Source organism: Pygoscelis adeliae, unplaced genomic scaffold, assembly GCF_000699105.1.
Source record: "Pygoscelis adeliae isolate BGI_AS28 unplaced genomic scaffold, ASM69910v1 Scaffold209, whole genome shotgun sequence".
Taxonomy (NCBI): domain Eukaryota; kingdom Metazoa; phylum Chordata; class Aves; order Sphenisciformes; family Spheniscidae; genus Pygoscelis; species Pygoscelis adeliae.
The window spans coordinates 1,164,124-1,179,410 of NW_008825538.1; the positions used below are offsets into that span (position 1 = coordinate 1,164,124).

General features: G+C 37.3%; 1 protein-coding gene across 4 annotated transcripts in view; it reads left to right on the forward strand.

Moving 5' to 3' along the window:
• The window catches only part of CTNNA2 (catenin (cadherin-associated protein), alpha 2), a 478,985-nt gene that overhangs the window by 36,593 nt on the left and 427,105 nt on the right, over positions 1–15,287 (forward strand). For all 4 annotated transcript variants that reach the window (XM_009331867.1, XM_009331865.1, XM_009331864.1 and 1 more), the window contains exon 2: positions 8,138–8,333. In XM_009331867.1, the coding sequence (XP_009330142.1) occupies positions 8,138–8,333 (196 nt within the window). The remainder of the gene's footprint in view (positions 1–8,137; positions 8,334–15,287) is intronic.

Here is a 15,287-nt window from a genome sequence, read left to right on the forward strand (position 1 = left end):
GCCACCTGGGCACACTGCCGGCTCATATTCAGCCGGCTGTAGCACCCCCAGGTCCTTTTCGGCCAGGCAGCTTTCCAGCCACTCTTCCCCAAGCCTGTAGCGCTGCATGGGGTTTTTGTGGCCGAAGTGCAGGACCCGGCACTTGGCCTTGTTGAACCTCATGCAGTTGGCCTCGGCCCATCAATCTAGCCTGTCCAGGTCCCTCGAGCATATCAACACTCCCACCCAACCTGGTGTCGTCTGCAAACTTACTGAGGGAGCAGTTTGTTGGAAGTATTTTTGACTGTAATTTGCTTGATAATATCTTGTAGTTGGATTAGGATTACCTAATGAGCTACTGCTGAGAGCCATATCATAAAGTAAGTTTATGGTGTGCAGAGTTGGAATATATAAAGCAAGACCCATGTGATTTTGCTCTGGTTCTGGATGGTCACAAACACAGTGTTCAGGTCTGTTCTCTACATTTTGAGCAAGGAATTGAATCTGATCTTCCTACAGCCATGCCAGTGCTTTAACCCATGCCACTGCTTTAACCCGTAACAAAATACTTCTCTCACAAAGTATTTTGAAAGATCTCTGTTTCATGCTCCTGCCAAAGGAAACAAAAAAAGAAAACCCAACCCTGAGACAGTTTGGAAAATAAAATTCTTGTTTTCCAGACAGCTGCAGTGATTTTTTTCTTTGATGAAACAAACTTCTTTCGGAATCAGGAGGATTCTTAAAAACAATGCCGAAGGGGATACCATTAGTATAACCAGTGAAGCAATAAGATAGTATATTCGAGTGGAAGGGTAGCCTTATATCGAAAAGCAAAAAGGCCCTTACACTGAAATGTCAGGGCTGTCTTTTTTCAGGTCATTGAATGTTTCCAGCAGCTTGGTGATATATGAGTGTATGAGAAGAGAGGAGTAACTTGTAGCTGTTCACATTCAAGAAATGCCACTGGGAAGAATAAGTAATCTTTACTTGAAAATAGAGGGGACATAGGGGAGAATAGTGAAATTTCTTGCAAATAATTAATGATCTTTCAGAGAAACCCTTTTACATTGATTTCACTTGTTGCAGCCAAACCAAAGTATTTGTGTGAACAGTTTTCATAATGGAAATGTTTGCATAGCCATGTTAGATTTACCTGTTTTGGTTTATTAAAAACGAGCAAACAGATAAATGCTGTCCATCCTCTGAAAAACCCCAACAGCCTCTGTCACTGATATTTAAAAATCATAAAATCACAGAATCATAGAATGGTTTGGGTTGGAAGGGACCTTAAAGATCATCTGGTCCAGTCCCGTTGCCTTGCGTAGGGACATCTTCCACTAGGATCAGGTTGCTCAAAGCAACCTGATGTTGAATACATCCAATGATGGGTCATTCACAACTTCTCTGGTCAACCTGTTGCAGTGTCTCACCACTGTCATTATAAAAAAAATTCTTCCTTATATCTAGTCTAAATCTACCCTCTTTTAGTTTAAGACCATTGCCCCTTGCCCTGTCACTACAGGCCCTGATAAAAAGCCTCTTTCTGTCTTTCCTATAAGCTGCCTTCAAGTATTGAAAGGCCGTAATAAGGTGTCCTGGAGCCTTCTCTTCTCCAGGCTGAACAACCCCAACTCTCTCAGCGTTTCCTCATAGGAGAGGTGTTCCAGCTCTCTGATCATCTTCATGGCCCTCCTCTGGACCAGCTCTAACAGGTCCATGTCTCTTGTGCTGGGGACCCCAGAGCTGGATGCAGTACTCCTGGTGGGGTCTCACAAGAGCAAGGTAGAATCACCTCCCTCGACCTGCTGGCTGCACTTTTGATGCAACCCAGGATCAGACTGGCCTTCTAGTTTGCAAGTGCACATTGCTGGCTCATATCTAATTTTTCATCTACCAGTATCCCCAAGTCCTTCTCTGCAGGGCTTCTCTCACTGCATTCATCACCCAGTCTGTACTGAAAATATAATAACAAGGCATCAGTTCTAGGTGAGTGATCAGTGACAAACCACAAGGATTAGTAATATAATAAAAAAAGAAGCATATCAATATATTCCTCAAAAATTGTCAATATAAGTGTATTTTGTAATGTGGTTATGGAAAATCTTGAGTAATGCAGTTCAAGCAGATATTGAGGAAAGAGAGGGGGGGAAGTATTACGATTCTTCAACTTTTAGCCCATGCATTTCAGAAATCTGTATGGAAGACAGTTTAGTTCACAGAGCCAGGAATGTTTTTCTATGAGCTGTAGCTGCTGACTTGGGATTAATTTGATGAGTATGTGATCTCGCTCTATCCCCTTTCACTTCTGGCATCCCTGCCCGCACATGACCTCTGCAATAGGGAACTCCATGCTAATAGAATTTTCTGCTTTCAGCAAAGACATCCTCACCTTTCTTTTGTGCTGCTGCAGCTGTAAGGAACGCTTAATTCGGGATGGGACTGAACTATTAATTAGTGAAGTTCTGCTTTTCCAACAGAGATCTGTGTTGAACTGTGTGAAGCTTCTTTAATAAAATAAGAGAGCAAGTTTCCCTAGTGTGATCACAAAGCCAGGATCATTATAGGATTGCCAAATGAGTTTATGGTAATTATCAAGTGATATATTTGATAATTGTACAAAATTTTGGGTGAGGTCTGCATTAATTAGTAACAGAAGCTGATAGAGACATTTCCTTTGTACCAGTATAGGTGGAATAAGATATTTAAAATAAACCAGTTAGCTTTAAAGCCCTGCCAGAAAACTGAGCTATGTTCTTGTCTTGTCTTTTTTTTTTTTTTTTTAAACAGAAATACAGTTAAAAAATTCTGGGTACACACTTCTGAAAAACTCAAGCATAGTGTTAATAAGATAATGTTTTTTTTTTCTTTTTATCATGCAACTTACATTAAGTTGTAGGTTGATGTACAGCTTTTTTAAAGGGGAAAGCAGCTAATATGCCATGAGTTTTTCTGTTACTGGTATAAGAAGTCTTCCTTTCCCAATACGGCTGACTTTTCTGAATGGTACTTCTAATTTTGGAAGGGACTGCTTTCTTAGCATTTGAAACTGGTACTTTAATGTAATTTAAAAGAAGCTGACACAAGGTGGGCAAAATTGCAAGATTCCAGTTTTTATGAGTGGTTTTCTTCCTGTAAGGGCTATGTATTATGCAGAACTCAACCGGTTAGTGCAAAGTCTGGAATCCAGAATTGCCCTTTCCCAACCCCAGATTGGAGAACGATTCCTCTCCTTGCCTGCTGCCTTTCAGTCATATGAATCTTCTGTCTGTTGCTGTGTGATGATTCAGCTTCGTTTAGAGAGAAGAAAACCCCACCATTCCAATTAGTGTAGAGTTCACTGATTACAGTACTTCCCTGGGAGGTGGGAGATCTCCTTTGCATCAGGAGGGTCCAGACTTCTACTTTCCTTTGCTCTTTTTATTAGGCCATTGTATTAAAGTTTACAGAATATTTTAAGGGACCTTAAGTAAAATCTGCTTTATAAATGAAAATCATAATTTTTCCTTACATCCAGTTTGAAGCTCTCTTTTTTTTTTCAACTTGTGCTTGTCTTTCTTGTATTGGAGGACCCAAAACCGGACACAATATGCAAGATGGGTCAGGGCACGCTGCTGGCAGCTTGCTGTCTATGAAGATCGCTCAGGTCTCTTGAAGCAGATTTGCTCCCCAGCCAGTCAGTCCCTCCCCTGTCTTACTGTCGGGGGTTCCTCCTTTACTGGTGCAGGACTTCGCACTTGTCCTTGTTGACTTTTGTAGGGTTCCTCTGAGTAACAGCCCTGCCCTGAAGCATATCGACTGTTCCCCCCAATCCATCATCTGCAACTTGATGAGAGCGCACCCTATTGCTGGCACCAGGTCACCTCTATCCCTAATACGGAGATTAAGTAATCTAAAAATAAATGCAGAGGAACACAATACATCCTCACTATAAAATTCAGTAGTACAGTAAGTCCAAGAGAGTTTTCTCTGATTCAATGCATGAGAAAGATGACCATGAATGTTCATAGAATAAGGTGCTTGGCTTTCTGTTTTAAATATTTAGAAACAAAAAAACAGGCTACTAGGGTTTTATATCAGCCAATGAATATTTCCAGATAGAAGGAGTGTCCCCAATATGGCCTAATTATTGTACTAATCTCAGATTGCAGAACTAAATTAAAAGTAGCTACATACCAGAAAAAAAAATTCAAGAATAGTAACCAACATAGTTATAAAAGGCATTCATTCACTTTCTTCTTATTGTATTCAATGGAATGTAAATATATATAAAACTGATCTGAGAGTCCAGTTAGACTCAAATTTGTCCTTCATTTTTTTGTGAATGATCTTACCTGTGTGTGCCAGGTAAGCACACACCTCTTTGTAAGCAAAAATAAAATAAAAAAGCCCCAAACCTAGCATGTGAATGCTGTTGTTTAGATAGTAGTGAGACGTTGCTCTTCATGTATTTCATGTTTCTAGATCTCCGTTGTTTAAGATTTATAAGCCTTTGCTTCAAATTTACAAATCATTGGCAAAAAATGTCCCTAACACCATTTCTGTACTTCTTGTGCTCTCTTGCTAGCATGTCTTATATGATTTCATGATTATATTTGTGTCTGAGCTTTTGACATGCTAGAGACTTTTTTATGGTGTTTTTTTGTGTTTTTTAATGCTAGAAACAAAACAAAATAAATAAGAAAAAGCAGCTGCAAAACTTTTATGAGGGAATTGGGCTCAAGAAAAATACACCAGCATTTCCTTTTGAAAAAGGTGATTTACTTTGGGGATGCTGTTTTCTACATGTCTGTTATTAGAAGTGGTAGCAAAAGTCTCCATCTTCTGTGGCAATTAGGAATTTCCTATGCGTTGTGCTACATCTACTCTACACAGGTTGCGACGTAGAGATTCTTTACTGAGAAGATTCTGAGCACTGGTAGACACCTTTAAGTGATTTTTCTGTATTTCTGTATATTAGTCAGCATAGGACAAAGCAATTGTCCTGTGTTAAAAAAGCATTAAAGAAAATGTTATTAAATACTTTATTTTAATTTAGAATTATTTCCATATATTTTGGGAAGTTCTAATAAACTTTTCTTATTGTTTTATGGTGGTTTAGAATTGTTTGCATTTCTGTAGGTGTCCATAATTAGATACCAATGTGCTAGGAAGAGCACTATTTAAAGCTGAAACAAATATTTGCTGTGAGCATACTTTCTTTAAAAACAAACCACTCTCAGCTTTCTTCCTTTCCCAAGAAGGGTTCCTTTATCTTTTTTTCAATGGATATAGATAATATTTTTTGGTTTGTTTCTGTTGTAAAAGTATATTATTAAGTTATCTTGAAAACTCCTTAGTTTTATTACAGGTACGGAGAGAAAAAGCTCCCAATATATGGGCCAAAATAGATCAATATTTATGTCTCATTTCTTGATTTAATTGCATCTGTGATGTGCCCTTGCAGCCACCTCAAAGCTTGCTGCATAAGGTGCCTGTCTTCTAACTCGTCCCTTCTTGGGAATTCAGCAAACCACTCTCCATAGTCTGGGTTACAGACACCTGCAGTTCGCTCTGACTGTGCAAGAAAATCTGAATTTTGTGTTTGTCCTTATGCTTTCTTTAAACAAACAAACAAGCAAACAGTGATAACTGATGACCAGCCAGCTCCCATTAAACAAAACACACGTGATTAAAATCAATGTATGTTCAATCAATTAGTATTTTTCCTTTGCATATCACATGCTTACCCATTCAAGAAATGGATTTTTGCAGGACGTGCCTCATACTTAACAGTTTTAGGAGAAAGGCCTCTGTTGTCACTCAACATGGTGCAAATTAAATCAGGATATTTACTTTTCTATCTAAGTACATTTTATTTAAAATTGTCTGGAGATAATTGTTGTGCTATGAGGGCTGTATGTAAAATGGTTTGTTGGTTCTGCTGAGAGCATTGTTGTACTAGTAAATCCAACATGTAGCAACATTTTGTTAAAGAACGCCCACACATCCTATATGTATCTATATCTATATACAAAAATACATATTTATATATACCACCAAAACATTTTGGAGATTATCATGGTAAAATATTTATGCAGGATTTATTTCGCTTAATTTAGTAATCTAATACCTATTTGCTTGTTCTCAATCTGATTTTCTAGGTTCCCTTCCTCATCAATGATGTCTCATTGACTGTCTATCTGTAGGCACAAATTTATCGTATTCTACAACAGCTCTTGTCCCTGTTCCTATTCATTGACTGCAGTAGCTCAATACTTGTAGATGATCTTACAATAGATGTGCAACTTTTTTGTAGGTAAAGTTAGGTGGAAAGAATCCCACCTGATAGTTGAATCGTGCACAGAAGGAGCAGACTTGCAGACTTACAATCCAGTAACACTGATTTTGATGACTTTTTAATGGGAAACTAAAATTTTAGGGTACCAAAAGAAGTCTGCAGTCCAACTAGTTTCTGTGTCTTCACAGGACTTCAGCAGTTCTTCTGCCAGCTACAACTTCTTTGTGTTTGTGCTATTTTGGGCATTTTTTTTAGCTATTGACCCCTGCATCTATCTAATAGAGATCTATGTAATAGTCGGATTTGACTGAATTTATTGACCACCTTTTCTTTACTTCAGAAGTTTTTCTTCTCTATACTATCTGAACTTTTCTGGCAGTCTAGTTCTAGTTTGTTCAATAAGTCCAAATAATTAAGATCAAGTTCCGACATTATTCCCTTCATCTTCGGGTCTCCTATGTGAATTTCAGCATCTGCTTAAACAATTTTATTGCCTGCTGTATGTGAAAGCTTTTTGTAGTCATCCTGATAATGTGCTGGACAAATCCATTCAATTTGCTAAACCTGAGTTAGGTTACAGAGGTAGCCTAATTTGTTTATAAAATTCTAAAATCCTTTAATAGCCAATGATTGACCACAAAAGGATCTTCAGGAAATTTCATGAAGAATAATTTCAAGGGAAAATTAATAAAGAAAATATTATTTCTAAATACAGATAGTGGAAAAAAAGACATGATGGAAGAATATTACCTTCCTGTAGCCAGGCAGACTCCTTCCTCAAAGAAGGCTCTGGAATACATTTTTTTCACCCAATACATCCATGCATATGCATACGGTGTTTTCAAGCCCTGAAAATCTCTTTTCTTTTTTCTTTTTCTTCTTCCATAGTCTAGAGTTTTTAGATGTGATTTGAAAAAAAAAACAACCCTAGCACAAAGAGCAAAAAAAACCCCTAGCCCAAAGAGCTAAAAAACGTAGCACAAACAGCATGAGACAAGGCTCTTTGGTCACAACCGTACCAAACACCTCGTCACACTTCTCGTAGTAGGGATGGGATGAGAGTGAATTTTTCTACTTCATTTTGAAATCTTTTGCTTTGTAGTGCACTGTCTTTAGTGCAAAGGTTTTTATTTTCTTACAGTAAATTTCTGGGTTAGCGCACCGATACGTCACTTCAGCTCCCCGGTTTGTATCCTGGTTAGGGTGAATTGCGTCCCTGAGCATTGTGGATCCATTGCTTACGAGATTCTACAAACAGGGAAGCAGATTTTCATTCTTTTTAAATACTGGGGAGAAAGTGGGATCGTTTCACTATCTGCTGTTGTCTTATGGCGATATATTATAAACATACTGGAGCAATACTAAACTGAATAGTTTTAACCTGTATAACCTTTGCAGCAGGAACTATTAATTCCTGAATGTCTGGAAAACAGCCACAATGGTTTTGTCACCACTTGAATGTAACTGATATTACTTATCTCAAGGGACGATTGCTTTTTGAATGGTTTCTGACCCTTATGTGTTAGGTTTTCGTGTTATTGGCTTATTCTTTTTTTTTTAAATGAAAACCAATGACAAAAATGATGCTTTAGCACCAATGCCCTTCCATACCTGTTTCTTACCTTTTTCTCCTTCGCTGCTTGACTGTGATTTGCTTAGCCCGGACTAAACAGAGGTTAAAAGGAAAAACCTTTTTTGAGGTGTGTGCTGCCATGCTTTGGATTTTAAACTTTAATTTTTATTTATTCAATACATGTGACCATTACATCATTTCAAGGGCAAAGAAAATAGTGGGGGTATTGAATTAGGAGGCCATCTATTGTGCTATTAATAGTTGAAGAATCATTCAAACTGACAAAAACTTGTTTTTCTTTCCCAAAGGTAACAACGCTTGTTAACACGAGCAATAAAGGACCATCTGGCAAAAAGAAAGGGCGCTCTAAGAAGGCTCATGTGTTGGCTGCTTCAGTAGAGCAGGCCACTCAAAACTTTTTAGAAAAAGGAGATCAAATTGCTAAAGAGAGCCAGGATCTCAAGGAGGAATTGGTTGCTGCTGTAGAGGATGTACGCAAACAAGGTATGTGGAACAATGTGCTTAACTGGGTAACTGTTTTATTTGATGCTTTTCAAGATTTCCTCCAAAACAAGTGTGTCAGCTGCTCTGACAATGTAATTAAAACTATGTCCTATATTACAGTATATCTGTCATATATGTCATATAAGTATTAAAATAGCTATACCTTTGTGAATGGCAATGTGTGTAAAGAATGTTCTAACTTTGGTAAAAAAAAGTGTGGGTTTTTTTCCTTTTAGCTGTTCTATCACCAAATAGTAAACTCAAATATTACTTAGCAGCCATGCTGCCCTGTGCCAAATCTTATTAAAGTCTGTGGATGCAAGTGTACAATTATGATTATGATGCATACATTTCTGAACAATCTAACAATTATCAATCAACTAGTACAGCAATATAGAATTACTTGTGGTTTCAAGTATATATTGAAATACATACAAAGGTTATCAAAGTCCGAAAATATACAGATAATAGCAATATTAAAACCAGGATTTTTTCTGGGTGTTGGTGATAAGATAAATATTAACATTGGTTTGCATGCTTCATAGGTTAAACTGCAAATTTCAAGATACTCAATGTTACAAAAAATTGCCTAGTTGGGCACGGGACTGAGGCGTGGGTTAATAACGTTTTCTTTATTGGCAGAAATAGTCCTGGTTTTGCACAATTTAACATTCGAAGTTTAAATTGGTATTATAAAAAAACTGCTTTCAAATAAGGCTTTGAAATTTTAGAAATATCATGGATATCCATGATATCACGGATATCATCTGACAATTTTCCTTCAAAAGGTAAAATGTATGTCAGATGCTTTCAAATTTACATGTGTGGTAGGGGAAAAATATGTTTTCAATATATGCTCATAACAAAACTTTTCCCTTTAATTGACTTTGATTGTAATTATATTTATTGCAGCAGAATTAAGTACCTTTCAGTTTTTTTTCCATTGTAAATCCTATAATCTAAAGATACCATCTGCCAGCATCATCGGTCCTGGGTTTTAGGACAAGACTGGCAGATCTCCAACTGACGTTTCGAAAGGAGTCTAAAGGACGTAGGTATAAAATACTGATTTTCAGTGAGTTAGGCCCCCAGCACTCATATGATGTTTTTTTCCGTTCGTGAAAATTGGACTCAAATGATCATAGGAGCAGGCAGGGTTATAATCCTGTATACATAAACACTGATTTGTGAATATTCCAGTCTGTTCTATCCTGAGGCTGTTTCTTCCTCCTATCCACTACATACATATTTAGTTTCACTGTTTTCCTGTTCATATGCGTTGTTTTTTTTTAATACTGAATTGCCAGTACATCCTAATAAGTGGAGTATTTGCTGTATCCTCTATGTACAGTGTTATGCCAGTGTTCTGGTGGGGTGATGGGGTTGGGTGGTTTTGATGTTGTTTTGGGTTTTTTTCATTTAGAATTTTGATGCTGATGCCTGGTTGTTCTAGCATGCAGTTTCACTTGTCAACTACTTCAGCTTCCCGTTGCTTACATTACTTATTTTGTGTTACGTCAAATTCTAGTACGGCATCTGCAGCGCTGATGCGAGTGCCGTTGTTCCCTCTGAATTGATAGCTCTCTCCCTTTGGAACTGCGATGCTGACTCAGTTTTGCTAGCTTCTCCCAAGGAGCCTTCTACTGAGTTAGAGTCATCAACCTAAACTGTTGCACGCTCTCTGATCTAGACAAATATACCGCATTCATTAGCATGGTATCAGAGCTTCTTATTATCTTTCTTTATCATTAGAGCTTTGTATTAGTTAACAGTGATTTCTTTGTAGATTTTCGTTTTGTAAAGCTAGAGGCATCTGAGAAGATTTGCTGTGGAGAGTTTTGGTTTTATTCTTGATTGAATTTCTGATTTTAATAATTGATAATAAGCCTTTTTTTTTTTTTTTTTAATCTGTATTTAAAAAAAATCCCAACAACGATGCAGGAAGCAGAGAGGAATAAAGATGTTAAACAGTATTATGCAGAATGATACAGGCATTCATTTTTTGTCAACACTGCAGGCTAGAAAAAAGTCTGTCGGAAAAGTGGAGCAGCTTTTTTGGGTCTGTACAACATGAGTCCATAATTAGGAGAGCAGGAGACACCGAACACCATTATTAGCACACGCGAGCCGCATAAACTAGACCAGCCTTGGTGCAACGTGAAATGATATGTTTAGCTCAGTGACATAAAGAGCTGGATTAATGAACTGAGGCTGTGTTTTGCCAGAGTATCGCTAGTTGCTTTTCTGGCAAAATTCCAGCTTGGATAATTACACCGTCAACCTAAAAATGTCTCCTGCAGTTGCAGCTGGCTCTGGTGTGCTTCTCGTTTCCTGCCCTATATTGCTGTACTCTTATATGCTACTATAGACAGTTGTTGCCATTCATCCCGGAGAGAGTTGCTTTCCATTGGTAGGTATGAAACAAACATACTGTGTCATTTGCAAAATACTTTGGAATGAACGTGAATGCAAAGAATATGTAGCTTTAAGGTGCTTGTTACTTTAATAATGTGGAAGGGTAAAATATATTTGGATAGCTGTACGAAACTCTGATGATTGGCAGTTTTGATTTACAAAGTTGAGTTCTAAAAAAACAACCAAGAGCAAGAAGATAGATTTTTTTTTTTAATGTGTTTTTTTTTAATTTCACATAATTTTATGAAAAGGAGTAAATATTTTATGCATAAAGCTCATAACTATGTATCTATGAGTGTATGTATGTATACCATAATAATTCCATAATAGGAACACTTTGGCCTCATAGGTCTTAAAAATACCAAAATGGTGAAAATAAACTTTAGTTCAAAACCATCTAAGTGAAATTATCCAATTGCTATGCCATTGAACACTTTGCTGTATGGGTATTTATTCCCATGTTGTCAGAGCTGTGTAAAAGATCTCCCAGATGGGAGACAGATGAGACTTGGGAAATGCTGATGTTTTTGTTCATGTCGTCTTACATTAGAGGTGAGGGAAAGCAGGCAGTCTTCTGCATATTGAAATTTTGGGAGGAGTGAGATTTTTGTGTATTTTTTTGGCTATAGTAACCCTAAGAAAACTACAAAGCCTGAGAAGTGCAGGAAAGTGAAGAACAACTCACAGAAATAAGAAATACAGTCTGGGGAGAGGAACAGAGGAGTATGTTCTCATAGTGTAGGTGTCTAAATGCAACTGGTCTTTTATTGATCATTAGGGAAGAAGGAAATTCCCTGTGGAGGAGGCATTCTGGTTGTGATTCACACAAAAATCTACAAAAAACTGCTGGTCCATTGGGCTCAGGTCTGATTAAATTTATTAAGAAACAGTCTGGGGTGCCAAGGAAAGCAAGACAAGGAAACAGATTATATTTATGTAAATTTATTCTATCTATTAAATTACTTTGGCAATGTCTTTATCTTGTAAGTATGTGCTAGTGACTGCCTGATTTTAATATAATTTTCCTAGCAGTTTTCTGGCATATTACTAAAACTTCCATTAAAAACATGATTTAGTTTACCGGCTGGTTGTTGTTTGTTAAATTTTTACTTTTCAAGCATGGTAGATACAACTTCGCACCATAATCTGAAATTTATACTTCAATAAAGGGACAAAAATAGCTGGTGATGTTTTTTGTGTTTGAAGACAGTGTAAACTTGAGGTAGACTTCTTTTTTTGTTCATGCAGATTTATGTACGTTGCATAAAAATAATATGATATGATCCATGTACTCCATGACTGTCAGTAGGCATGAAAGTATGTATCAATATCTGACACACAAAAACTACTTTAACTTTCTTGGTAACTTTTTTCTCTATGATGGAATATACTAAAAAGTAATATTTTTAATGCTTTACTTTAATGCTTTTATCTACCTAGTTTTTAAAACTTTTAAAATGAAGATTTTAAACTAAACCCTGTGAAAGGTCTTCTTTACTGGTCCCTCCTGTCTTCAGTTACCTTGGGAGACAAGCAGGGACTCTGCATATCGTAGGTGGTGGGAGCAAACTCCAAAACCATAGAACATACACAAGAAGCCGGTTGTTTTTATAATAATTTATAATGCTATTTAAGCTCATTTAAGCTCTTCTGATTTCAATGACAGCAGTATGACATGGAGAGAGACAGATTCTGTCTTGATATTTCTAATGTCACACACACTGTCACTTACAACTGTCTCAGTTTTGTGTTCCCGGAGATTGCCGAACTCTTAGCCAAATGCACAGCGTTCTTTGAGTCTTAAAACAGTACCCCAGTTCAGCTGGCAATTTGTATTTTAGGAGACCTTTCCTGATTGTACAATTTTCTCTCTGTTAGGCCTTGTTAGACCAACAGTTCCTTCCTAAAACCCAGTCCTCACAGTGCCATGTTATCCCAAGACTTTAAGACTTGCTGCCTGGAGGTCTTGACTTTCCCGAGTGAAGCAGAAAATCCCTGCTCAGATTTTGCTTTCCTTAAAACTTTTCCACTGTCTTTAGATTTTTGTTTTCTGCCCTCTAATCCAATCAATTTTCTTTTTTAACTGCATTGAAGAGAACTCTTAGCAGCCATCTCTGTTTCCTGCAGAGTCTGTGCTGCTGTCCTCTATACTCCTCCTCTGTTTCCCTCTCCTTTTCTTTGCCACCTTCGTGTGGTCATACACTTATTTTGTCTTCCTTGGAATTCAGGGCCTGAAATTTTCCCTATCTCATGGTCTCTTTAGATCTCCCATTCCCTGCTAAACCTTCTTCCGTCTCCGTCTCATACCCTAGTTCTGTATTCACATAAGGTCCTTCTCCTTGTCTCTCATGTTCAGTCATGGTTTTGTAATGCAAAGTAGGAAAAAAAAAAATCGTCTTGATCTCTTTTTCCCCTTTACTTTACAAACTTAATGTACCTTGTTTGTTGTCCTTGTTTTCTCTACCAGTAGATTACACTCCTCTCTGAATCCTTCTCTGACCCTGGATACCTGCTTCACACTGTTCTGTTAGCCCATCCTTCTGATTGTACTTATTTTTATCCATTCTGTCCCTTCTTCCCCTAAATTTCCTTCCTTTCTCATGCTGAAAGCCTATCTTGTTTACATTTAAGTCCAGGGTTTGAACATCTTCTTACATAGCATAATTACACTCATGCCTCAAGTGTACTCGCTTAGCAGTCATCTGCAACAGACTTTCCAGCAGCCCTGATTTACCCAATCCACTCTCTCTACTGTCCTGATTAAAAAAACAAAACAAAACAAAACAACAAAAAACCAAAAAAGACCCCAAAACCCCAAACAGCCAAACAACAAAAAATAGAAGGAAAAGAAAAAACAAAAAAGGTTTGTATCCATTAGTATCTAAAAGCTTTCCTGGAATACTCTGGATTTAACACCTAAAGTTACATTTAAAATGTAAAAAAAGACTTAGCTGAATACATTCCACTTTAATTCATTCGGTTAGTAAGAATTCAACTAATGGATGTAGACTTGCTCTCTCTGTCTCTCTGCTAGTTCTTCAGCGTTTTTCCTAGTTTATAAAATATATGGAATTACCTCATAAGGGTGTTTCTGTAGAAGCCATTAAAAGACTTGTCACAATATAACTATCACTTGACGCGGGAGAGGAGGAAATTATTTTTATAGAGAAAGCAACTGATGAAGTGTTGTCTGCTTTCTGCTTCCATTTTCATCTCTGAGTCCCAGCGAAAATGAAGGGTTGGTCTGCAACTGAAGGTATTTAAAGGTATCTATTACTGTAACAGCTAAGCACTGATTACTTTGTGGCTTTTTTGGCATTTTTCTGAGTCTTTGTGGCTGATTGTTATTCCCAAAGTCTGAGTTGAATGAGCGAACTGTAGGATGTTGGGTTTGTATCTGGCAAGTATGAAGGAGGAATAACGGATTCTTAAAAAAACAAACAAACAAACCAAAAAACCCCTGATGCTAATATTTTGTCACTTAGAATTTGCGTACATAACCTGAGCTATTGTTTCTTACCTGGGTTAGGGGCTAGAGAAATATTTTTCTAGAAAAAAAAAAAGTCTGGTCTTTTCACTTAAACCTATGTTCTCCCTACGTTTATTTAGAATACTTTTCCCTGACGTGTATGACACTTTTTTTTTTCTTTTTGCTTATAGAAGTTAGTGATCACTATTTCTAGACAGAGGAAAAATGTGTGTGTAGAAAGAAATTACTGAAAAGCAGTTATTTTAGACAAACTAGGCTTTCTATCCATTTCAGAAAGATGAAGTGAGGCTTGTGGTCAGTCCTGCTTAATGGGAGAATGAGTCTTGGTCTACACTTTTGAAAGAACCTGTGTGTATAAGCAGCATATTCTCTATTTTGTCAATAGCATCTATGCTATTAGCAACTTGCTTTTTTCCAGTCTCTCCGATGGCTCATGCCTGAACAACAGGAGGCTTTGAGCATGAAGATTTGAAGTCTGATATACAGCAAGTCACTGAAGCTATGGCCTGAAAACTCTATCTTGTTATTCAAAAATATTCATAATCTATTTTGAATGGCTTGTTACATTTGGAAGCGACTTCAATTGTTATTCATGTTTGCAGTCCTCATCCTAAGAAATATGGCACGCTAAATGTCATTCTATGCAAATACTCTAATGCTAGCTCTTTCAGACCCTTTTCAAATCCATTAATTATCTTTCAGCTCTCAGACAATTTAGCTTCTGAAAGACATTAAAGTTCCTTTTCTAAAATGATTTAAAACACTTCTGATGAAAGAACAGACATTGTACAGAATCTCAAAGAGTTGTTATACAGATAAGTAGTGTCAGGGGTTCCCAAATCCAATAGCGAGGCTGCTGCAGCTCCGTCGCCCCAGGTCCAAGCAGTAGCGAGGCTCAACATATATTCCCAGTAGGCACATGCACACAAACACACATATACAGCTCATATATACATATATACATGACTGACCACACACATCAGACACCATTCTATGATTGTATGAAATGTGCTGGTTTTGGCTGGGATAGAGTTAATTTTCTTCGTAGT